At 45.9% G+C, this 25,580-nt stretch overlaps 1 protein-coding gene across 4 annotated transcripts in view; it reads right to left on the bottom strand.

The window, feature by feature from the left end:
• Window positions 1-25,580, bottom strand: part of Nrp1 (neuropilin 1) — a 154,843-nt gene that overhangs the window by 40,140 nt on the left and 89,123 nt on the right. For all 4 annotated transcript variants that reach the window (XM_042277894.2, XM_076572365.1, XM_076572366.1 and 1 more), the window contains 2 exons: window positions 8,512-8,667; window positions 4,402-4,546 (listed from right to left, as the gene is read on the bottom strand). In XM_042277894.2, the coding sequence (XP_042133828.1) occupies window positions 4,402-4,546; window positions 8,512-8,667 (301 nt within the window). The remainder of the gene's footprint in view (window positions 1-4,401; window positions 4,547-8,511; window positions 8,668-25,580) is intronic.

Here is a 25,580-nt window from a genome sequence, read left to right as displayed (position 1 = left end):
AAGAAATAGGATATCCAGCTGGATTGGAGAGAACAATGACTAATACTTAGTGTACCCAAAACTGCAATGGGAAATATGTACACTAACAATTAACGTTTTCTAACCACATCAAGCTCACTGGGGATTTGGTATTTTGCTTGGCAACACTGTTTTTTGGAAACCTTAAAATCAATCTTGGATGAAAGAGTCAAGTGCATGATGTTATGGGGAGAGGTTGGATGTGGCAATCATTAGTGATACTAATTGACTGTAAGATCTCTGTGTTTGACCTTCAAAGAGAAACAGAGCACATCCAAGTAATAAGCTTTCAAAGAGTGAGAAAGGAACAGTGAAGTATGACAGAAACTCTCGATGGGCACCATGCGGTCTTCCCCTGATGGCTTGGGAAGTTTCCGAAGGGTGTTGTGGTGTCTGGAAAGGTCACCCTCATCTGCGATTGACAGGAGCATATGACTGGGAATAGAACACCACAGAGCAGAGCGCAGGCTGGCTCTCTCAGCCCAACAGAAGTCCCCCAGTGTCATCTTCCCAATCCCCTCCTTTACCAAAATGATGCAGCCCTCTTTAGAGAAACAAGGAAAACATTCCTTCCTCAATCACTGTAAAGCAGACTATGTCACCCTAGTGTGTCTCTTTCTGGGTAACATGTCACCATATTCTCTGGATCTTGGGGATAGCTGTATTTCTAAAGAATTTCTGAATGTAAAACCTAGGTTCAAATGTGGGACTCTAGAGGCCTTGGAAGTCAAGGAAATGATGCTTTACGTCCTAAGGATTTTAAATTTGCTAGTTTCTTTAAACAATCAGATTAAGTTAGGACTTGCCTACTCATAAAGAGGGGGTAAAAATTCAAGGTTGCTTGTCTGTCAGAAGGCATGAGAAGTGGAACTCCTTCATCCAGAAATAACCACGGAACACTCATGGTGCTCCAGGCCTAGGGGGTAAAGACAAATCGTGGTGAGCAGGCTCTACCCTGCCGCATTGTCTAGTCCAACAGGACACGGCGGACCTACTCTTGTATCAGTCTGCACTTGCAGAGGACCAGGGTCTCGAAAAGAAGGAAACGCTTATGAGTGATTATCTCATTGCAGGCTCTACCTGCAGCTTATCCTGCATCCAGTTCAGTAAGTAGCATGTTTGCATTATTGCGTGGGGGCATTTAGTGAGCACTTCACATTAAGCCAAGTACGTTATAAATATTCTTTCATTTAATACTCATCACAGTTCATTAAGGCACTAACAGACCAGGAAATGTACATCTGAGATGCAAAAGGTCTTGGCTGCAGTCAGCCATTCACTAAGTGGACATTCCTGAGCCGGGCCTGGCCTTTCTGGCTGTGTGACCATCATGGTCACATACTGCCCTCTCCAAAAACCTGCCAAGGTCAATTTCTGGGAAATGACAGTCATTTCACTAGAGAGAAAACAAAACAAAGCAAAACCCAACTGTGCAGTTAAAAATCACAAATAGGCTGTGTTTAAAAACATTAGAACAAACTACTTTAGATACTGTTTAAATAAACAGGCTATTTAACTATTTTTTTTAAAATCCAATAAATTACTTTCTTTTTTTGTTCACATTCCTAGAATTACCTCTTGGGATGTCCTTATGAAAATAAAAAGGATAATTTAAGTTCAAATAAATATTTTACTTAACCAAAAAGACATACCATAAATCTTAAGAGACTGGACAGTCAGAGTTCAGAGTTCAGACTAATTTGGAGTCTTTATTAAGCTTGCTTCTATATAAAATTCTGGTGTAGTGACATGAAATAAGGTTGGAGAAATGGACCAGAAATTCCCACCCAGACCTTATGTGGCCTTGTTCCTATGAATTTATGGGTAGACTCCTAAATTAGTAATGCCCTACAGTCCCTTAGAACTTTCTGTTACTTAACTATTATCAAAAACAAAAACAAGGTCACATCTGAGTTTTCAGTGTCCTTCTCTCTTCCAAATGTCCCTGCACCCAACTGCTGCCTCCAAGGCCTTGAACTTCATAAGTCTTAGATCCTCCTATGATAAACAAGTCCGTGTCCACCGTGGAAACAAGTAAAACCTGGGTCTGACATCAGATCTGGGCTTTCCATTCCAAAATGGACTTTTCCACAGATCTTTCATGAAGTAGCTTCTCAACACAGCATCTCCACTCTGACGGGAAAGTCCCAGGGGATGCTTTGCTTTCAAAAGTCGCTTTTCTTCCTTCTTTAGAAATTATCAGGCTCAGTAGACAAAGCATAAAGTGCACTGGGAAATGAAATGTTCTAAGAGACCAGAATACAGTGGTTCACAAGAGACCAAAAGTTGTGGACTTTTTAATTACCTTCTTAGTGAATCAGCCTCAGAGTCTGTGTTTCAAATCTTTTAAAACAGATTTATTTTTATTTTATAAGTGTTTGCTTTGTGTATGTCTTGCACCACAGGAAAGCCTGGTGTCCATAGAGGCCAGAAAGAGGGCATGGGATCCCCTGGAAGTGGGGTTACAGATGGTGTGAGCGGTCATGTGAGTGCTGGGAACTGAACCTGGGTCCTCTGGAAGAGCAGTGGGTGCTATTAACCACTGGGCCATTTCTCCCACTCCCATGTTTTTCAGTTTTTAAGATATGAAGATTACATGTGTGCTGTTGTTGCTTTTAACTGGGAGCTCTGTAACACATCTACTTACATGGAAGAGGGTTGGAGTGTGGCTGCTGCTACATCAGAACACAGGAGAAGCCCCCAGCAAGGACCGTTCCAGAAGCCTGGGGGCCTCGAGTCCAGCGACTCACGGCCGGACATACCTTGACTTCCAGCCACCCAGTGACCCTCTCTCGGACATGTAACAGGACTAAGTGTACCTCATCATTTCCCCCAAGTAGGAACAGCCTCTTGTTTCAAGTTAACAGATTCCTCAAGCACTGTTTGAAGAACAAACTGAAAAACCAGAAACTTTCACAACTTGACTTCTACTTTTAGAATGTCCAGTTAAGAATTGGTGATGCAGCTGGGTGTCGGTGGCTCACACCTTTAATGCCAGCACTCGGGAGGCAGAGCCAGGCAGATCTCTGTGAGTTCAAGGCCAGCCTAGTCTACAGATCGAGATCCAGGAGAGGCACCAAAACTACACAGAGAAACCCTGTCTCAAAAAAACCAAAAAAAAGAAAAAAGAATTGGTGATGCAGTTCCTACTGTGGTAGAGTGCTTTCCTACCATGTGTGAGGCCCAGGTTCAATCCCCAATACCACCAGGGGAAAACACACACACACACACACACACACACACACACACACACACACACACACACACTCACATACACACTGAGGTAACAAAACAGAGACAAACATCCATGGCGGAGTTGCCAGGCTGTTTGGGGAGTGAAAGCCACCCTTGTCAGAGAGGCAAACTCCTTCAAGCGCGGCTGATTAAGCCACCTCTGGATTTCAAAACTGCAGAGAGAAAGCTGGTCTGGAGCCTTCCATGGGGCAGCTGTTTTTTAGGACCCAATAATAACAGACAGCATGCTGCCCACCTAACAAGCAGAGGGCCAGGCCCGTGAGCTGCCTTCTCAGAGCTTGCATTTGGTGGAAAGCAGGACACTGACAGAATCCCCACCATTTGACACGCTACGCTGAATGCTCATGTCCACCTCCCGACCTGCCACGAGGAGTAGCCTGTATGCAGGGGAGAAAAACCAGGCCTGGGAAACTCTAAGTGAATCACAAATGGCTAACGAGTTAAGGTGGAACTTGAATTCAGACACATGTACATCCAGTGTCCAGGCTCTTGTGGCTTGAATACAAAATGTCCCCCATGGGCTCATGTATTGGAACACTTCATCTCTAGATGCTGGAACTTTTTGGAAAGGTTGTGAAATTTTTAGGAGGGAGCACCTCACTGGACAAAGTGCGTCCCTGGGGGCAGACCTTGAGGTTCTTTTTGTTTGTTTTGTTTTTTTTTTGTTTGGAAGCTCTGTGTAATAGTCTCAAATGTTCTGGAACTCACTCTGAAGACCAGGCTGGCCTCGAACTCACAGAGATCCACCTGCCTCGGCCTCTTGAGTGCTGGGATTAAAGGTGTGCGCCACCACCACCCGGCTGACCTTGAGGTTTTATAATCTCATGCCGTTTCTTGTTTCTTCTCTGCTTCCCTACGGGGATGTAACATAATCAGCTGCCTCCTGCCCCTGCCACCACACTTCCCTGCTGTGGTGGACTGTATCCACATGAACTGCAAGCCAGTCCTTCTCCCTTCAGCTCCTTCTTGTTAGGTATTTTGTCATACTAATGAGAAGAGTAACTAGATCTTAACTACCAAATAAATATGAATAAATCGCCTTCATATTTGCACATATGAACAAATTCTCCTTGAATGGAAAACATTTGCATTCATTCAAGAGGGGGCAACTTCCATGTTGGCACTTACCTGTTATCTTGCAGCCATAAACTTCAAATCTCATAGAAATGCCAGTTTCCCAGGACGCAGGTTTGATCCGGACAAACCGCGTTATCAGGGGCTTGGGGAAAACTCCCAAGACAACATCTGTGGGGTTGGTGTTTCCCTGAAAGATCTAGATGGGAGAGAGAGGGCGTTAACAAACTAACTGTATTCGAAACAAATCCCAGAAACTTCCCACGAATGCTTGTAGAAACTGTTAGCTGCTCTAGCATTTTCGACCAAGGTTGGTGTGCCATTAGCAAGCTGTCATGTTATTTTCCCAAATAACTGTAATCAAAGAGAACCCTGTCCAGTGCAGAATGCCACCCCGGCCATATATTCTTGCTTGAGAGGCTTCAGTCTCTAAAAGCACTGTCACAAGGATGGCATTTATTAAAGGACACATGCCATCATCTTTAAAAGTGAGAAGCAGTTAGCTTTACTGGAAGAGCTAAGCCTCACACGTTCCTCGGGGACTCTCACTATCTCCCTTCCTCAGAAGAAAGGCTCTTTGAATGCTGCTGGCTTAGGTCTGGTGTTTTAAAGTTCTAGCTATTGTCCTCAGATACAGCCCTAAGCCAAGTACCTTCCTTCCCTTTCCCTTCCTTCTTTTTGTAGACCTTGTGGCGTGTATTCCTGGCCAGCCTTGAATCCACCAGGTAGCTGAAGGAGACCTTAAACTCCTCATCTTTCTGCTTCTACCTCTCAAGTGTGGGGGTCTCAGGTAGGTACCATGTGCCTGGTTTAGGGGTGTTCATGATCAATACCAGGGCTTTGTGCGCATGAGACAAGCATTCCAGCCACTGAGAGCCACATCCCCAGCTTCCTGCCCTCCTTGCTTATTTGGTCCCTTGGTAAATGTTCTTAGTCATGCATCAGTGATTTTAATACTTCGGAGTTATTGGTAGAATTATGCTTCAGTGGTCAGAGGCAAAACTAAATAATAAATGATTTTTAACAGAAAATTTCCAGTCTTCTGCTTCTAGGCACTAACGTGTCTTTCGATTCGAAGAACAATGAGGCATGTGACCACAAAGGCAAGGAGGGCCCAATATAAACCAGGTGTCTGCAAATGTCCTTTGGGACTATACGGAATGCGGTGGTGGGTGGTGTTGTTTACAGGATCTCTGTACACCATCACGGAACATTCTGGCACCAGCCTTGCCTCAGATAAGAGTGGACGCCTCTGCTTTCTAGATTTGTAGGTCAGTTATGGGTGAGGATGGCCTTGTAAAAGCAGCAATATTTACAGGTGTGTGTGTGTGTGTGTGTGTGTGTGTGTGTGTGTGTGTGTGTGCATGTGTGTGTATGGCAGCGGTGTACACCTTTGATCTCAGCATTCAGGAGGCAGAGACAGGCGGATCTCTGTGAGTTCAAGGCCACCCTGGTCTACACAGAGAGTTCCAGGACCTCCGTGGTAGTGGATGTGTGTGTGTCACTGTGACCCCCATCATCTCTCAGGTATTATAATCAGAGCCTCCCTTCAGGGCACAGAGACCCTCCCCATCTTCCAGTGAGTGCCTGAAGTTCCCTGAGCTTTGCTCTTCCCTCCAGAGCAAGGCCTCACCAATGTCATCTGACTGGGACTTTTGCCTCACTGGGCTTGTGTGACCCGATGCTCCTCCTCTTCAGCAACACCAAAACGCCCCCTGTACTTGGCTTCTACTTCAGCAACTCCCTCTGGGAAACAACCCGAATGGGTACATTTTCATGTGGCGAAAGTAACGAGAAGCTTCCGGAAGTAGTAGCATTTCAAATGATGCTGTTCTTAGGGGCCTATTTAGTTCTCCTAGAGGGACCAGAGCTGGCTGACTGGGGTTTGTACAGACTGGGGGTGGGTGTGACCCACTGCATAGAGTTTGCACACACTGGGGGTGGGTGTGTACCCATTGCACAGAGTTTGCACAGACAGGGGTGGGTGTGTACCCACTGCACAGAGTTTGCACACACTGGGGGTGGGTGTGTACCCATTGCACAGAGTTTGCACAGACAAGGGTAGGTCATTCTGCTAACACTGAGAGTTTCCCCCGACTGTTGAAAGGCATACAAGTTCACGTTCTGTCCAAAGGATGAGGGCTGTCAGGGAAGGCTAGGATTGGATTCCGACCTTGCCACGGTCCAGCAAATGAAATCAAGACAGACAAGATCTCAGGTGAGACCTATGTCCAGAAGAAATGGGAAGGTCTGCGGGAACAGATGTCAGCTGGTGCTCTATCTAGCGTCATTTCAGTCAGTGAAGACCCCAAGTCTCATCCCTGCTGCATCCTCCTGTGTCCTCCCAGCCTCCTGCTTGGGAAGGCTTGTGTGTGCAGACCTGTTGGTGCTCCGTAATAGGAAGTCATAAAACCCTGGGGCATTACTGCCTTGTGTCTTCTCTATAGGGCCATGAGGGATTTTTTCACAGGTGGAGCAAGGGTTCTATGTTCTCCACCTTTGATAGCCCTTGCACTGTCCACAGAAGCTTCCACGGAACTCTCTTCCCACAGAACGGCTGTCCTCTAACACCTGCCTCCATCTTGCCTGCCCTCCATGAGAGAGGGATTTTGCCACTGATCAAGGGAGTCTATGACTGTCTTTTTCTTCATACCGCAGAGGCTTTTCTCAGTGCCAGCCAAGCCATGGGTGTTTAAAGGTGAGCTGAGGACATGTAAACTGAACTGGCCTCCTTGTAGGTGTGTGTGTGTGTGTGTGTGTGTGTGTGTGTGTGTGTGTGTGTGTGTGTGTAGGACAGGGAGCAACCTCAGGTGACATTTCTCAGACAGTGCTAACACAACTATTTTTTTTGTTTGTTTTGGTTTTGGTTTTGGTTTTTCGAGACAGGGTTCCTCTGTGTAGTTTTGGTGCCTGTCCTGGAACTCACTTTGTAGACCAGGCTGGCCTTGAACTCACAGAGATCTGCCTGCCTCTGCCTCCCCAGTGCTGGGATTAAAGGTGTGCGACATCACCACCTGGCACACAACTAGTTTTTGGAGACAGGATTTCTTACTGGTCTGCCAATGAGTCTTAGGGATCTTCCTGTTTCAACTGCCCAGGGCTGGGGTGGCAAGCACATTCCACACCAATTCCCTGACATTTTTAAAAAACATTTATTTATTTATTATGTGTAGGGACATGCCGTGGTACATGTGTGGAACTCATGAAAATTGGTTCTCTACTTCTACCACGTGGGTCCTGGGAATGGAGTTTGGGTTGTCAGGATTATTAGTGAGCATCTTTAGCCTCTGAGGCATCTCACTGGCATGTGTATGTATGTGTGCTCATATAGATTTAACATGTGGGTTCTGGAGATGGAACTCAGGTCCTCATGCTTGTGTGGTAAGCAGTTTACTGGCTGAGTATCTCTCCAGCCCCGCAGGCTTTTGATTTTGGGTAACATCAAATATGAATTCTCAAAAATCTTTTGATTAATAAATCAGAGCAAGTATGACTTCAAATAAGCAGGCCAGCTAAGGAAGAGATCTCGGTTCCTAAATGACAGAGGGCAGAGCAAACGCCCTGAGGCTGGACGCAGCTGCCCCCCAGGTCGAAGCTTCAAGCAGGGAAGGAGCACGCTAGCTGTGTGATCTGAAAGAACACACGGAAAAACCCACGGTTCTCCTGTTCTGACAAGTCACAGCCAACTGCACTTGTCAATGAGTTTGTGAGCGCTAAGGATGGATGAAAGAGTGCTATCCCATTACAGAGAGGAAAGAGGAAAAAGATCTATGAAAGAATGAAGAAACACAAGGAAAAACCCCAAATAAACGAAGCCAAACAAGTACCAGGAACTCCTAAGGTGGGCAGTGTTAGGCTGTGCATTGTCTGTCCCTGGGGGGTGGGGGGGCTGAAGGTGAGTCTCAAGTTTGTCGTTGAGTTTGGCTGGTGTGTCTGCTGTCTTTTTTAAGTAACATCTGTGTAATTTCCTCTTGGCCTTTGGATCTGGGAACATGAGACCCTTTGGTCAGATTTAAACCTCTAATTGCACTTTTCATTTTAAATCAATTCAAAAAATAAACCAGGCCTGACGGAAAAATCCCCATGCAAACAAATAAAAATTGATCGCGCATGTGAAAGGCTTTAGTGGGGGGAGGGGGAGGGAGGGGCAGGAGCCAGACTCACCATGGCCTTATTTCCCTCTTTCAGGGTGATCCAGTCCTCTCCGTTGGAGCTGATGTCTACTCGGTACGTCTTGACATAATATTTCTTCTTGGTTTCCTTGGAAATGGCGCCCTGTGTCCCAACAGCAGTGACGAACCGCAGGAGGCCCAAGTCCACCTACAAGACAATGACACATGGGGTCAGTCAGCTGCCCCAGCAAACATGGCTGTGGCCTACGCAGCTTATCTCGCAGGCTCTGCATGGGGGTTTCTATCCATCAGCATCAGCAGGGCCCCATGTGATGTCAAGGGCCCTTATCTTCCCATCCACCCTCTAAAGCAGTGGTTCTCAACCTTCCTAATGCTGTGACCCTTTATTACAGTTCCTCACGCTGTGGTGACACCCAACCATAAAGTTATTTTCATTGCCACTTCATAGCTGTAATTTTGCTACTGACATGAATTATAATGTAAATATTTTTGGAGATAAAAGTTTGGCAGAAGGGTCGAAACCCACAGGTTGAGAACCTCTACTCTAAAGAAAGACAAAGGCTGTCAAACTGCCTTTTAGATATTTATGCATGTGCTCATAGCTTAGTGCTGCTGTCAGGTTGGGTCAGAGAAACTTCTTCCTGCAGTAGGTAACAGTTCCTGTAGAGACTCAGAACTGGTCCACGTGCTGAGAATAACAGAGTGCTCAGCTCTGAACAGGGCATCTGCATCACTTCTAAGGCTCAGGGAACATCACAGAAGGAGAGAGCTTCAGGCAGGGGTGGAGTGTTGTGCAATGCTGTCTTCCAGGCATGACGTGACTGTTGGACTCATGCACTTACAGCCACTGTGTTTACTTGCATAAGACATGCACAGAGTTGGGTCTGTCCGTATTTCCTACCTCTACCTTGAGAATCTATCAGTGAAGGAGGTGATGTAGCCAGCCATTGGCAACATGCTCAAGCTCCTTAAATGAAATCCATTGGGACACACACACACACACACACACACACACACACACACACACACACTGAGGGTGGGGGTGGGGGCAAAGATAGTAAGGGGACCAGACTATGAGAAAGGAGAATATTCTTCCTGCTGCAGCCAAGATCACCTGATCTCTGGTGCAAAGAAGAAAACTGGGTTCATGTCAGTATATCTTCCAAGACATTTAACACACTTCCCAAAGTATAATATCATACCTGTCATTTTACAGACAGAGATTCAAGACAGACAAGACAGATGCACACACTGGCGACTGGAGAGGCCTGAACTAGGGCTCCCATCTGACCCAGTTGATTCTGTATCCCAACCCTTTGCCACATCCCATCCCTTTCTAGTGAGATGCAGCCAGGAAGGGCACTGATGTGAGCGCCCTAGGAACGCAGTGGTTCTAGCAACAGGCAGAGTCTGGAATGGTCCAGCAAGGAGAAGAGCAAGAGAGCTTGGCTTTACATGAAGCTTCTTCCTTTTGTTTGTTCATGGCCTTGCTATAAGCAGCTAGTTTGGGAGGGAGATGAGTCCCAAGGCATGATGGGGAGGAACATAAAAATATAGACATAAAAATATAAAGCAGGGCTTGCGTGCTCCTCTTTGTCAGTTTCCCAACAAGAGAACCTCACCTTGCGCCTTGCTTGCTAATCTCATGCCCTGGAGGGTGGTGGGGACTCTGTCCTGTGTTCCCACCTTGATTAGCTAGCTGTCAATCATCCACAAAGCAATGGGACAACTGGTCATGAACTGGGGTTCCCTGAGGGCCTCCCCTTCGTGTGTGTGTGTGTGTGTGTGTGTGTGTGTGTGTGTGTGTGTTCATGTATATTCAGGCACACATGTATGTGCATGCATGTCAAGGTCAGAAGTCAAGCTTGAGGAGCTGTCCGTCTTTGGTTTTGACACAGGGTCTCTTACTGGGACCCAATCACTAATTGGAATAGGCTGGCTGGCCAGTGAGCTCTAGGACATCCTCCTGTCTCTGCCTCTGCAATGCTGGAATCATAAGGCAGTGAGTGCTCTCACACACAGCTTTTTCACATGGATTTTGGGGGTTGAATTCAGGTCCTCAAGTTTGCATGGCAAGCTCTTTACCTGTGCCATGCTCCCAGCTTAGGAAGAACTTTCTTGCTTCTGACTTTCTACAATCCCTCTTTTCGTGGTCCTCATAGATATTTTCAGTATAATCAAATCCCTTTTCCTTTACCTCTTCTCACTAATATATAATTCTTTCTCATTAATATGTATATTAATTACATATAATTCTAAAATAAAACCATGATTAGTCTCCACATGTTGAGTATTTTGAATGCCCTTTCACTAAAGCCTTTGGCTGTCCCTGGAAGGCTGTTTCTCTATGTTTGTTGTATGGCCTGGACGTTACAGAAGAGATTTTTACAGAAAAGAAGTATCTTTAAAGAGAGGATACACAAACATAATGGTTTTTTTTTTTCAGGACTCAGAGAGGAATTACCTAATACACCCGGTTTGCCTTGACCAGATATTTCAACAATACACTAAGAACTAATGGAACACAGTTTTCTTCAAAAAAGAAAATAACAGCAACAACAAAGACAGAGCAAATCCCCACCCTTCCCTCAGCCTCTGAAACCCGTGACTCGACAGGCCAATTTTCAGAAAACACTATGTCAATGAACCCTGCAGTGCCTGTGAGCCCAGGGCCCCTGCAGAACGTGGGTTGGTGGGCCTGTCTTGGTAGGCTGCCTCCTCCTCTGTCTGGAACAGCCTTCCCCTGTTGGCCCTTCAAGGAGCAGAAACACAGAGGTACAGGAAAAGGAACACACTGAAAGGAGTGTGAAGTTCATAGTCCAACAGTTTTCCCTGCAAGGGTCCAACAATACGATTGTGTTCCGTGGTCTAAAATGTAAAGTTGATGCTCTAGAAGTTTTCACAAGATTTGAGAGAGAAAAAAAAAGAATCAATATAATCTTTTTTTTTTTTTTGTGGGGTGGGGGTAGGGGTGCTTATAAGCCTGGATCTTGCTATGTAGACCAGGATGTCCTAGAATTCGACCTCACAGAGATCTGATTTTTGGGTACTGAGATTGAAGGCATGTTTTTGGTTTGTTTGTTTTTTTTTTTTTCCATACTGGGGCTCATAAAGCCCAGCTTGACTGAAAGTTGCTATTTAGTCAAATATGACCTTGAACTTCTGATCCCCCTGCTTCTGCCTCCCTCGTGCTGGGCTTACATTCATGCAGCACCACATCCTGCTCTGTGTTACCGGATGGAATCCAGGCCTTTGTGCATGCTAGGTATACATTCTACCAGCAGAGCTCTGGCCCATGCCCAGAACAAAATTTTAATAGAAATTAATACTGTAGATGAACAATGGTGGCCATTTCAACTTTTCATTCAACAGTACCTATCTTGATGGCAATCCTCTTCAGAAGGGAAACAGGGAGTGTCTAGTGAATACCCCGTGTGAACATGGGTTTCCAAAAGCAGAGACTGCCAATGCTTGCAATATTTGGCAAGTAACATAAAAGATGGTAAATTAAACTGAATTTCAGACGAAAAGAAAAAAAAAACTATACTAACTCAAAAACTTGAAAAGAAAACAAAAATTCCCTACAAAATCTGGGCTTTCAGAACACTCGCACCTGCAAGTTAATGTAGACACTGGAGAAGGGCATCAAGGGTTTCCAATGCTCTCAGAACACTGGAGGCTTTACTGGCCATCCACCGAGTTAGGCCAGAGTCACGCACGTCCACTTGCAAGCTCAAAGGTCCTTGGAACCAGGACGGCCAAGGGAGCAGAGTGCAGCACCGTTGAATCAAACTTCCTGTCAGGCCTTCAAGAGGCTCTTCAGTCTGGGAATGATTGAACTCTCAAGTGTCCAACCGCGGTTTGAGTTGATTTGAAATCACTTTAGAACTCCATTCACTGCATGTACTTCAGACAGACAGACAGACAGACAGGCAGGCAGACACGGCATCTCCTGTAGCCTGGCTTCCTTTGAACTCACTGTGTAGCCAAGAATAATCTTGAACATTTGATTCTCCTGCCTCCACCTCCCCAGCGCTGGGATGGTAAGCATGCGTTGGTTTATGGGATCCTGGGGATGGAACCCAGGGCTTTATGATACTAGACACGTACTCTACCATCTCAGACACATCCCTAGCTCCATGTTTATAAAGCTTTGAGGGAGGGAGGGAGGCAGTGGTCACCTAGAACATTCCCAGGTATAGGGAATCAGCTGACTTTCAGGAAGGAGCCTCTAGGGCAAAGACAAGCAATCCAAGACATAACACAGGGGCCCCTAGAACACAAGCATGAATCACCCCTGAAAAGGAAATGGTATTTTCTTTCCCAGCAGCAGCAACTTCCCTGGTAATTGCATAAAGTTTCCTGCTGGGCTTTAAACTCTGTGGCTCCTCTTATTTGCCACACTGGGATATTCGAAATTCCGTTTCATTTTTCTTCCCAACGTGACTGCTGCTGGCCTTACCAAGGATGGATGACAACCTCACGGACTCTAGACTGGGCTGAGAACAGGAGCAGATGCTACCTAGATCTCTGCTAAGCACCGCCTCCCTCCCTCCCATGAGCTGTGGACTCAGCGTTAACACTGGGGGTATCTGCCCACTGACTCTTCCTCTCCAAGTGCTCGCGGGGAATTCTGCATGACTGGAAGGGATCACGCTCCACCCTAAAGTGCCATGGAAAGTCTCGGAGGAGATGGAGACAGTTGGCCTCACCAACACCTTGTTTGCCCCATGGTTTCCATGTCAGGCTTAATGCCCTGGGTGCTTCTCAGTTTCAGCATCGGCCACCCCAGAATGTGCCACTTAGCATAAATGTCCTATTGAGATGAAGGCAATGGAGAATCAACAACAGAATCAAGAAAAAGTTTCTGCTGTCCATCCCCTCTCCTGCCTGACAGCTGGGCATGTATCCTGTGTGTTAAGGGTGTGAAAGTCTCCCTTGTGCTGTGCTACCAGGAATCAACACATGTGAGTGCATGAGCACACCTTCCCGGAAAAACCTGATTTTCCAATGACTGCCCTTACTTAATGGGCGCTCTAGTTACTAGTGACTAGCCACAATCTATTGACCCTAGAAACCCAAATACCCTTCCTTCAATTTGTCTGTCTATCTGTCTGTCTGTCTGCCTACCTACATACCTACCTACCTATCATCTATCTATCTATCTATCTATCTATCTATCTATCTATCTATCTATCTATCATCTATCTATTTAGGTTTTTCTTTTTTTTTTTGTTTTTTTTTTTTGTTTTTTTTTTTGGTTTTTCGAGACAGGGTTTCTCTGTGTAGCTTTGCGCCTTTCCTGGAACTCACTTGGTAGCCCAGGCTGGCCTCGAACTCACAGAGATCCGCCTGCCTCTGCCTCCCGAGTGCTGGGATTAAAGGTCTATTTAGGTTTTTCAATGCAGCATTTCTCTGTGTAACAGTCCTGGGTGGAGCTCACTTTGCAGACCAGGCTGGCCTCAAACTCTCAGAAATCTCCCTGCCTCTGCCTCCTAAGCACTGCGATTGAAGGCATACGCCACCACCTCCCGGCATCCCCTTCCTTTTAATAAGTCATTTCTCCCCAGTAGTTGCCATTTGCTAGCATGATGTATTAGTGCTTGGATAGGTAACTGTTTCTTTGAACTTTTACTTTTCCCTGAAGCCCCAGGGACATAAAAAGAGGAGAAGGATTTGTACCACTTTCTCTGGTTAATCCACCTTTTGTGAATTTAGTTTGCAGGCCCAGACACAAACCTACAGGGGCACAGGGACAGCCTTCTCTGCTCTTAGGAGTCTTTCTCACTGGCACAGTGAAGTAGGACAGCAGCCTCAGTCTGCCTTCATGTGTATTATTTAATTACATCAGAATATGTATAACCCAGTTAAAATATTTGTAATTCCTAACAGAAAACGTTTTGTTTGTATACCCTGACATGTAAAATTGTTGTGCCATAATAGAAAATAAAACCAAAACACTCTCTCTGTTCCTCCCTCCCTCCTTCTCCTCTTCCTCCTCTTCCTCCCCTGTTCTTTCCCCTCCACTCCCCCCACCCTTCTTCTAAACAGGAGCGAGCATTTCCTCTGCAGCCTGGTGGATGAGCCGGACATTTCTACTCTGGAAGTTCATCATACAGCTCACTGAGTTCATCATGCTGTGTTCTCCTTCTAGTTAGACCCTTTTAGTCATTTGTGATTTCTCTGGAAAAATATTTGTTTTTCTGTATAGCTAATAGATTCCTAGTGAAAAATTCATAAGATGTAGTAGATTCAAAAAGGAATAAAACCTTCACAAGACACCACTATTGGAACAACACACTCCACTTTTCCAGAGTCTTTTCCCTATGAAAATACATGGGAATATATGTTTATAGTTATAAAAATAAGGTCATTTCATCTCTGTGACTGACTACTTGTCATTTCCTTCTGGTTTTGGGAATTATCTCTCTGTCAAGAATATTTTTCCCTTTCTTTCTCTCTTTCTTTCTCTCTTTCTTTCTCCCTCCCTCCCTCCCTCTCCCTCCCTCCCTCCCTCCCTCCTCCCCTCCCTCTCTCCCTCCCTCCTTTCCTTCCTTCCTTTGGACAGGTTCGGTGTAGTTTAGGCTGGTCTAGAACTTACTACATAGCCAAAACTGGTCTGGAACTCTCAGTTTCCTCTTGTCTTAGCCTTCGGAGTGCTGGGCTGACAGGCAGGCACCACCGCACCTAACTGCATCAGCGTTTTTAAGGGCATCATCATGTCCTGGTGAATTGATGTCGTCTGCTATTTTTGAGCCTACAGGTGTTGGACTTTATGTAATAAGCTTGACCCAACCAGTAGACGTTCCACTGCCTGTCAGGGGTGTTCTGTAGTGAGTTAATGGACTAGAATGAAGAGCAACCATGTGGCAACTTCGAATATGACCTCAGGAAGGGCTGGCAAACATCGCATGAAGCAGGCAAGGGAAGATGCAAACAATGTTATCAGAGAACTGGAAGGGGAGGGGGAGGGGGAGGGGGAGGGACATTCCACAGCTGACTGTGATGTCCAAGATGTGTAGCAAAGATTCCACAGTAGGGATCTGCAAGCAGACAGGAGGAGAAAGAATACTTTTTTTTGGGGGGGGGGAGCTGGGGGGGGTGGGAAGAGCAGAACTCACCATGAAGAAATGAAAGGGTGAATTAACAGGCACCAAACAGCCAGCTCTGCTTCGCACACTACCGCAGACACCGTCATCTGAGATGCACAGACTCTGCTGAACACTCGATTTCCACAACTGGAAGGCAGTGATCAGCAGCCATGGGGACAATCTGGAACGTCCAGATCCATTGTGGCCTAGATCTACGCTGTGCTTTCACCAACCTTACATCCCAGGACACAGGAATGGTGCACTCAAGACAAACAGCAGGAATGGTAGAGAGGCCAGGACTGTGCAGGGCCATTCTCCACAGCGCAGCCCTCTGTGTTCTGGTGGGTTCCCTTCCTGAACATTACTCTCTTTCCCCATAAATACCCAGACTCGCAGGCATGCGATCAGGTCATGTGCTCCCTAAACCCAAGCAACTTTGCTTCATGCACCATCTTCTGAATTTTAGATGGCCGTCCTCACTTCCGAGCTGTCTGATTTTTGACGAGAAGATGGATGTGTTTTCACTTCTGAGTTTGGGGGACTTCTGTGATGAAGGGGGGTGGGGAGGGATATGGAGTGGGGGTCGGCACATGTGCAAGTGAACATCAAATGCATTCTCTCAGCTCGTTGAGCATTTCCCACTGGGGGTGTGACACACATCCACATCTGGAAAGTATCCAGTGGTATGTGTACTATCTTCAGAAGTCCATCAACCTCCTTGGGAGTGCTAGTCACTGCTCCTGAGCCAGTGCTGAGTTCGCACAGCTCGATGAACATAAGCGACTCAAAAAGACGCCCTCTTTCCAGCCTTGCTATAAAACTCTAAGACATTCGATTGTCTATCCATATCTTATTTTCACACATAGAAAAGGAAATCTCTTGCTTTTCATTTTAGGCATGGGATAGGGAGCATGGTTGGTCCTACTGCAGGAGACCCCTGAAGGCTCTGGGTTCCCTGACCTCTTCCTTGTTCTTTCTTTTAGGGAATCTACAAGAATAAACACTTTATGGCCAAAGGCATTGTCTTCACAGTAACAGGAAACACATTCCCCAGATAAAGAGAAGTAAGGGAAAAGCCCACATTTTACTGAGAATCACCAGAGGACGAAGCAGCGTGTCTCAGCATTGTATAGTAAATCACCCAGCTCGCAGCCTCCCAGCCATGAAATGCATGCCGAGGCTTGCCATGATTGTGCACAACTGGCCATCGGTAATGTAATGTGGAAAACCTCATTTCCAAAATGAAAATCTGCCTTGCTCAATAAAATACTGCCCCGTGAGTGAGCATTGGCAAGGGAGCATTTATCAGCTTTTAATGCTCCCCTGGCAGGGCCGCACAACAGCCTGAGAAAATAAAGGACAAAGAACTGAGGCCTGATTAAAAACCGGAAAGTCTGTTGCAAGGGGAAGACCATGGCGGCTTTTCTTCAGAACATCTCTGATGACTCAAGGCTGTTTAATTCATCAGTTGATACTAAAGCTAAAGAAAATATTTTTAAGTAATTGTCTCATTTCCTTAGATAAAACACATGTTTTCTGACCTAGTCAGGCATGTGGACCTCAGCTATTCTAGGCTGAGTGGGGCTAATTCGCAGCATCTGACCATTGTCTGCCTGAAACGCAGGGTCTCTGCTTCTTATAGATGTTTATCAGAACCCAACCACCCAAGGTTAATAACATAATCCTCTAATGGTTAATAACATAATTCTCTACCTATATTATTTTGTCATGATTATTGTGTTACATGGAAAAAATGCTGGTAACTAAGATTGTTCTTTTTAATAGGAGATCTGCTTTGCAGCTTTTGAATTTAGGGTATTTCATTTAAGGGCTAAATTTAAATGCATTACCTCCATCGACACTCCTATCAAAGAAGGAAAGTTTTATTGACAAATTAACTGAGAAGCCAAGTGACGTGCTCCTTTGTCCAGAGTCACCCTGTGTGGCTCATGGTACCCACATGCTGCTCCCCAAATTCTGAGGCAGCAAAAATATGATCCAACAGCTCTTTTTTGGAAATTAAACATTTTGTGCAGTTATTGGAAATATGAGACCCTCTGTGGCTACCTTGTTGATGAACTTAAACCCCACTCAGGGCTACTGGAAACATCCACTTTGAATATTATTGTATGGTGGAAAAATAAGTTGATGGCTATGAATTTTTTTTTCTAAGTGCAAGACAGGAAGAACCAACTTTCCCTGGTTATCTAGTTGCTTTCGTGGATCCTCTGACCACAGTTACATTAAGAGAAAGCAAACTTCTGGTTGTAGCTGCAACGGATTCTGGGACAGTTCTCCATTCTCAGGTTAATCTCTTTTGCACAAACCAGAAGCAACACATTTAAAAAGAAAATTTTAGTTCTGAGGTAGTCTTTGACTGGCAGTCCCCCTCGTTCAGTGAGAACAGTGAAGTCTCTGATCATCCCTTAACGTTGCCCAGAAACAAGGAGACACCCAGCAAGTGTGAGCCTTGCTTGGACTCTGACAAGTCAAACAAGGAGCCAGAGCCAAGCTGCATAAGCTCAGCCACGGGCTCCACGGCCTCAGAGATGCTCCGATGCAGAGGGCAAAACCAAACCGAAGGACTGAAGGACATGACGTGTGCAGATAATGCCATGTCACCCAGTAGATTCAAACACTTGGTAGGACTCTTGGAAGTGCAGAGGCATGCACAGAAATGTGGTACGTCACCCACGATGGTGTCAGAGTGAAGTCAAAACTGACACTGTGAGAGCAACAGGGCCCCACAGAGTTCAGAGAAGGGGAAAAGCGCTGCGGACGGGAATAGAAAGGGCTTTATTGAAAAGGTCAAGTGATGCATTCAAACTGGGCCTCACAGGATGGGAGAGACAGGCTGAGGAAGTGGCCAGGCCTGATGAGATAGAGACAAAAGGAATGGCCAGTCGCCTACAAGTGGGATTAATATTACTCTTCTGTCTAGGATCTCTTGGCAGAATTTACCAGAGAACAAGGGCGACTTCTCTCCCCAGCCCCTCCTCCACATATCACACAAAGACACCACATATATGCATGCACACCACACATATGCACATTAATAAAACACATATCACAAACACAGACACACATAGATACCACATGCACTCTCCTACCTACAAAGACATATCACACACTCATGCATGTCACACCCACCCACCACATACTCCCATCACACCCAGAGAGACATACTAGACATATACCATGTGAGCACATGCCCATGTGCACACAGCTACCCACCCACCCACCCGTACCCACACATCATACACATACTACACTATACACCAAGATACACACTGGATACATATCACACATAGGCACACCACACCATATCATACCACATACCATCCACATGCCCCCCACACACACGAGAGAGAGAGAGAGAGAGAGAGAGAGAGAGAGAGAGAGAGAGAGAGAGAGAGAGAGAAAGAGACTACATATATACACACATAGACCACAGGGACATACATATACTCCATATACACATATCCTTCTTTGTGGGCCTTTGTGACATGCAGGAATCCAGATCATGAAGCATCTGATAGTGATGGAACCAGGGCAGACCCCACTGTGAATTCATTCTGAGCTCAGCACCATCCACTGCACTGCTCAGTTGCTTTTCCTGCCTCTGGGACGCCAGGCATTCCCAGGAAGGAGAGACGCGTTCCCTGTCTGAGTTGCTCTCTTGGGCCTGCAACATTCTCCTCTATGCCTGGGCTAGAGACAAAGTATTTGGGACAACAGCACACTCATGGTGTGGCGGCTTTCCCAGGGTTCCCTCTGATGTCCAGACCGCACGTTGACTCCTCAAACTTTAAGGACAAGTCAGTGAGTGTGAGCAGGAGACTGAACCTGTACTAGGCATCCTACCCTGCAGGGAAGGCAGGGGCTGGCAATTATTCATTTACAAGGCAAGTAAGTGTGTGGTATGTCTAAGTGTTTGTGGTGTTAAAAGGAAGGGAAGGTTACAAGATTTTGTCCTGCAGTAAGAAGAGAAAATGCCAAGTAAACAATAAATCTCCGTACAGAGTGTCCAGGCTGCACTGAACTTCTCAGCAGATTCTGGGCTTAGGAAAACTGAGGGTTTCTCGTTGGCATGTGGTGGTCAAAGCAGAGACCCAGGAAGTGGCTGTGTACCTTTGACACGGAAGAACAACCTGGCTAAGCAAGTTAATTAGCCAATCCAATCCAAGCTCTAGCTTCCCCCTCTCTTCAGTAGAAAATACATAGTTACTTCTCCCAGCCTTTATGAGCTTCACATACTACACACTCACACACCAGGGCCAATAGACTGTGAGGATGTTTTTCCTTAGTCATTTTGTAATTGTGTGTGTGTGTGTGTGTGTGTGTGTGTGTGTGTGTGTGTGTGTGAGAGAGAGAGAGAGAGAGAGAGAGAGAGAGAGAGAGAGAGAGAGAGAGAGAGAGAGAGAGAGAGTCCTCTGCAGTTTTAATTCACGACTTCCATCTAGCCCTAATCCTTAGCAGATGGGGCACCAGTGTTCCTTGTGTTTAAATTCAATGCTGTTTTAAGTTCAGCATAGCTGGCAAGATCTGAAACCCCTTTCTTCCAAACAAAGCCAATCGTGTGATATTAAAGTCAACATGAAAGTGTCTGGGCCACTAACCATCCCCTGTAAGGAGGAATGCAATGACTCTTATCTTTACTTCACACTGTGAATATTCTAACTCAACATAAACTCTCCAGTCCTTCTGAAAGACCATTACTTAAAGCTGCAGTGCCACTGAGTCTTGGTGGTTGGGTCCACCCTGTATGAAGTGGTCCTTGTTACTCACTTCTCAAGTGGTCTCTCAGGAACTTAGTGTTTCTTCTCCTGGAAGTTGCCTCAAAGGGCGGCAAGGATGAAATAACTCTTGTGCTGTATCTCACAGTCTCAAAGACATTGCCCTGCCTGCCCCACCTTCCTGTTAAGAAGCAAAGGCAAGCCTGATCCCCTATGGTGTGGAAGTATGAGCTGTCTCCCTGTCTCCCTGAGGCCTGGGAATCCCTCATACCTTTCTTGTACTTTGGCAAAAGTAACATCAATTTCTCTGTACCATTGCATAGGTCATAATGGTCACCTAATGCAATCTGTAAGGAGTTATCATTGAGGGGCTGGAAAAAGCAGCAGACTCCAGGCAAAAGCAAAGCTAAGCTCGATCCAAGGTGCACTGGAGAACACACACACACACACACACACACACACACACACACACACACACACACACCTCTTCCTAGTTTCTTGGCAGTTTAAAAACGGTTTCAAACTAAAAGAATCAAGCTGGTGCAATGGCACACACCTGTCATCTCAGCACAGGGAAGATGGAGACAGAAGAGTCTCTGTAGTCCACTAGTCAGCCTGGCTAACCTACCTGGCGAGTTCCAGGTCTGTGAGACATCCTGTTGTAGAATATCATTTCAAGATGTGTTATATTTGTTTATGCTGTGGAACATTTGTTTAATGATGCAAAGATAGGTTGCATTCTTTTATGTTGCATTTGTTTAACTGTGTGAAGCTGTGTTACTTTGCCTGTCTAAAACATCCAATTGGTCTAATAAAGAGTGGAATGGCCAATAGCGAGGCAGAAAAAAAAAAGATAGGTGGGGCTAGCAGGTAAAGAGAATAAATAGGAGGAGAAATCTGGGAAGAGGACATCAGGGGCCAGGCACCCAGCTACACATCCAGCAACTGAGTAAGAGGTAAAGAAAGGTATATACAGAATGCAGAAAGATAAAGACCCAGAGCAAAAGATAGGATAATTTAAGAAAAGCTAGCTAGAAATAAGCCAAGCTAAGGCCAGGCATTTATAAGTAATAATAAGTCTCCGTGTGATTTATGTGGGAGCTGGGTGGCAGGCCCCCCAAAGAGCAAAAAAGCCAAAGAGTAAGCAAACAACCACAACACCCTGCCTCAAACACAAGGTGAGTGGCTCCTAAAGAGTGACACCTGAGGCTGTCCTCTGGCCTCTACACGTGTGCACACACGTGTACTGCCCCTCCCCGAACACAAAGTGGTTGTTCTCTTCTGTGCACGTGTGTCTTTTTGCTACAGTGCAGTGATCCCTCAGTGGCTGACTAGAGATAAGCATTTATCGTCAGCGTCTGCCTGTTCCACAGTCAATCATGCCTTTAATTTCTCCTTTGCCGAAAATCTTGGTTTCAAAAACAAATTGGGGGTGGGGGTGGGGGTGGTCTGGAAACTAAAGGCTTGCAGATGGGAGTAATGGCCTCCATCAGTCACCTGCCCTATAAACTCTGACAGCCTCCTTTCACACGATGTTCCCTGCATTTCTCAGTGATTGTAGGTGGGCCTCTCCCGGTAACGAGAGTTTCATGTGCTGATGGAGAGGTTGTGAGTTCAGGTGTCGGGAAAACTCTTCCAGTTGGCATAAAACATCCTGCCAGGAGCTGACAGCATCGCTGAACCTGAGGTTATAATGAATGTGGCCCAGAGACAAGACGGAGGGAAAGGAGCAGACTGCTCCGTGCCAACTGTCACAAATTCTGCGCAGTCTCTGGAGGAAAGGCCATCATTCTGGTTTTCGTTTGTCTGTTTGCCTGAGGCAGGGTTTGTCTGTGTGGCTCGCCTGTCTTCACAGTTGAGGCCTCTAGAGCCTTAGCATTGCCGGCATGGGTCACCACCCTCAGCCCGATCATTTTGATGACACACAGATGAAGCTGTGACTGCATCATTTCCCTGCTAGGAAGCTTACCAATCTGTTGGTATACTGATTCTTTTCCTGAGTGTCGTTTCTGAAGGGGATGATTTTCTAAATCACACTTTCAAAGCATGACTAAGACTTGTGATTAGAACTCACAGTGGCTGAGATAAATGAAACCTGTGGCAGGAGAGAGAGAACCCACTGGAACCTCACCCGGAAGAAAGGGACAGAGATGGCAACATGCAACCCTCTGAGGAGCACATGCCTTCTTCACAGTCCAAAGGCAATCAGCTCACACAATTGCAAATTATTTCCATGTTTTGAGAATAAGCCAGATGCTAATTTTAAGCATTTGAGCTCCGGTCACACAATGAAAAAAATATGTCTGGCTGACAACGTGTAAACCACGGGACACAAGCACAGACGTCACAGGGCAGTATTGTGATGTGTGCCCCTCTCCTACCTCAGCTGGGAGTCCTCTAACATGCCAGAAACTGTGGCTGGCATTCACTCACTAGAGCCATTCTGGTGGTGTGTGTGTGTGTGTGTGTGTGTGTGTGTGTGTGTGTGTGTGTGTGTATGTATGTGTGTGTGTAGAAGTTTGATATTAACATCAAGTGTCTTCCTTGATCTCTTCTTCACCTTTCTTTTTGAGACGTTGTCTTTTCCCTGATCTGTGTCCTTCATCTACGTGGCTCAGCTGGCAGGTCAATAAGCCCCAGGAACCTCCCTGTCTCCTCCCCATCCCAGATAGCCTAGGTACACACTGTCACTCTGACTTCTTGTGTGGGTCCTAGGAATCAAACTCAGCTCGTCATGCTTGTGTGGAAAGCAGTTTATTGGCCGAGTGATGGTTGGATACATCTGCTTCAACCATGTGCTTGGCAGCGGTAAGAGGTCACCTGTCTGATGCAGGTGGCCAGGCTGCAAGGGGTGTAAACACGTAAGGGGTGGAGGACACACTTCTTGGCAGAAACACGGAGCTAAAATGCTTTGGAATGCTTTGAGGAGCTTCTCTCTTCCCACAGGACTTTGCAGGTTTTCTGATCAGAGGGAATTCAATTACATGGTGGTTATACCCCGAGATGCAACGTTAAGGGATTGCAGCACATCGCCTCACATGGTTTTAATTAAAATGCTAGGAATTAAAAAGAAGTGGAATGATGACTCTTAATCTGTATGAATTATGTTTGATAAAAGACCTTAATTGAGATGACTCTAAAATGAGAAACACAAATATCCTAAATCTAGACGTTTCCTAGGAAGTGAAGTGGAGACCAGATTTTTACGTGAACCATTCTAGAAAGCAGCAGTGGTTCCCTCTAAGAGAGCTAAGCTACTGTACTGTGGATCTTGGGAAGTGCAGCTGAGTTTCCGGGTGGAAGCATGCATTGGTGCCTCACACTGCCTGGTAGACACAGAACGTCCAGGCAGAAGCCTTGAGAAACGACCATCATGGTTATTGCACTAAATGAGATCCGTCTACTTAACAGCCAACTGATTTTAGAGGAAACCTACGAGAAACACACAAGAAAGTGTTGACTGCTTTCCTCTTTTGTCTGTGTCATGTGTACACATGTGTGTGTGCATGTTTTGTATGTGTGAGCGTACACAACTTTTTATATGTTAGATAACTGCTAAACAAATAAATTACTCCATGTGGTATGGATGCCTTCCAAACAAACAATGAGAACATTATACATGCATGCAATTGTTGGAAACATGTGAAACTATAGAATAACATAGTATCTGCACTCTGAAATGTTGATTGAGAGTAGCAATGACTAATCTGGATTTTTTTTTTTTTTTTTTTTTTTTTTTTGGTTTTTCGAGACAGGGTTTCTCTGTGTAGCTTTGCGCCTTTCCTGGAACTCACTTGGTAGACCAGGCTGGCCTCGAACTCACAGAGATCCGCCTGCCTCTGCCTCCCAAGTGCTGGGACTAAAGGCGTGCGCCACCACCGCCCGGCCTAATCTGGATTTTTAAAACATACTTTAAAACACTAAGTGAACATGTGATGGCTAAAGTTGTCAACTTGACAGGACACAGAATTGCCTAGGAGACAGAGCTCTGGGGATGTCTGTGAGGGAGCGTCTAGATTAGGTAGACTGAGGGAGGAAGACCATACTGAGGGCCTCTCTAACAAGCCACACACTGCAAACGTGGCTCAGCAGGTTTTGTCCTTTCCCCTCCCTTCCTAAAGCTAGCCCCCAAGGTCTAGTCCCTTGTCTGACTCGTTCCTAAGACACAGCACCAAGGACCAGCAAACAAATTCATTACTTCACTACACTGGCTAACCTGTCCAACCAGGACTTACCAACTCATCCTAACACAGACTTTCCCTTTTCCTCCTTAAAACCTCACTCCTGCGAACACACCTGCTGCTTGTCTGGCTTTGATCAGAGGCAGCCCCTCCCCGTTCTGAGCATCGGAGAGGAGTGAAGGTGTGCCGGGCACTAACACTCTTCTCTCTGCTCCCTGACTGAGTACAGCGTGACAATCAGATGCCTCCTGTTCCTCTCATCTTTCCATCCCCGTCGTGATGAACCGTACCCCCAAACCGTAAGCCAGAATAACGCCTCTTCCTTAAGCTGCTTACATCGGGTTGTGTCACAGGAATAAGAAAAGCAACTGATATAACAGAGTAACGAGTTCCATTATGCATTTTTCATTAGTCTGGATTTTCTGGGAAATGTTTAAATAACCACCAAATTTGGCTCACTGCATGCATACTTTATTTTGTTAAAATTGGGTGCTTAAAAAAAGCTATTTATTCTTTTTCCTATAAGCTCCACATACTTCTTAATACAGCAAAAGGATTCATCATGATTTCACATTTCCTGTGATTTCCTAACTTCTTTTTATTATCCTAAGTATTTCCCAGTAGAAATTTGGTATTTAATTCCCAGAGCCTCTCAAACTGAAGTCCTGCCTAAGTCCTTGCTCCTGTAGCTAGAAACCTAGCTGGGTCTGGTCTTTCTCTGCTCCAACGTGGGATTTACCAGCATCTACAGTGTGTAAACACTTCAAGTCTAGAAGCCAGAGACAACCAGGATGCCTTTCTTCAGGAAACTGGTGCGTGGTGTGGCTTACTCCTTCATCTGTCTGGGTAGTCTTTTAGCTTACAGATGCTCAGAAATGAACATAATTTTTTGTTTAAGGAGAGACAGAGGCTGGGTGTTGGCCAGACTTGAAGGTGCAAGCAGGCTGTAGCAGTAGGTAAGCCGCAGCCTCACAGACATTACCATCAGAGATAGATGTACTTCACCTCGTCACTCATGGGCTGCATGTCCCTGCAAACTAGCTCAGGAGAACCCAGGGGAACAGCCCCACCACACGCAGAGTTTCAGCACGA

Source organism: Peromyscus maniculatus, chromosome 5 (assembly GCF_049852395.1).
Source record: "Peromyscus maniculatus bairdii isolate BWxNUB_F1_BW_parent chromosome 5, HU_Pman_BW_mat_3.1, whole genome shotgun sequence".
Classification (NCBI taxonomy): Eukaryota; Metazoa; Chordata; class Mammalia; order Rodentia; family Cricetidae; genus Peromyscus; species Peromyscus maniculatus.
The sequence above is the reverse complement of the archived record's forward strand: the minus strand, read 5'-3'. Positions and strand labels throughout refer to the sequence as shown.